The following is a 498-nucleotide window of genomic DNA, read 5'->3' as shown; positions in this document are numbered from 1 at the left end:
CGTGCGCAACGAAGTCTCTGTCTTTGACGACGTGTGGACAAGCCCCGATGCCCAAGGCCTCTGGAAGATGGACGTCGACACGTATTTTAAGCGCAGCGAGTCCCTCGACGCCCTGCGCCGTAAGCACCCGTATGTCCAGGACGGTACAGCTGTCGGATGGATGGCGCCGGCGACCATCAACATTGCGCGAGGCGTTTGGACGAGCTGCACGCTGTATCTGCAGGCCAAAGCGACGGCGCTCGACGTCTCCCGTTTGACCGCAGCGTTGGCGACGGCGCCAGCTCTGCAGGCTGTCAGCGTCATTACCTCGCAGCTCAAGTACACGATCGAGATGGATCCGCCTGAGCATGTCTTTCACGATGATGGCTTTCCCACGTCGCTCGCGCCGGCCGTGTGGCGGGCGCTGCTCCAGTCGCACGTCGTGGACCTGCGCCTCGTCGGTGGTAGCTTCTTAGCGACCTCCGATGGCGTCAAGTGCCTTATTCAATGGCTCTTGAC

The 498-nt window shown here is 61.6% G+C and overlaps 1 protein-coding gene across 1 annotated transcript; it reads left to right on the top strand.

Annotated features, from left to right (window-relative positions):
- Positions 1-71: 71 nt before the first annotated feature.
- On the top strand, positions 72-475 carry SDRG_16994 (hypothetical protein; the record flags this gene model as incomplete). Its single annotated transcript, XM_008623227.1, has 1 exon — positions 72-475. A coding segment is annotated over one exon (404 nt), but the record flags the coding sequence as incomplete, so codon positions are not given.
- Between the last annotated feature and the right edge of the window lie 23 nt (positions 476-498).

This window comes from Saprolegnia diclina (genome assembly GCF_000281045.1).
Source record: "Saprolegnia diclina VS20 unplaced genomic scaffold supercont1.175, whole genome shotgun sequence".
NCBI classification, from domain to species: Eukaryota; Oomycota; class Saprolegniomycetes; order Saprolegniales; family Saprolegniaceae; genus Saprolegnia; species Saprolegnia diclina.
The sequence above is the reverse complement of the archived record's forward strand: the minus strand, read 5'-3'. Positions and strand labels throughout refer to the sequence as shown.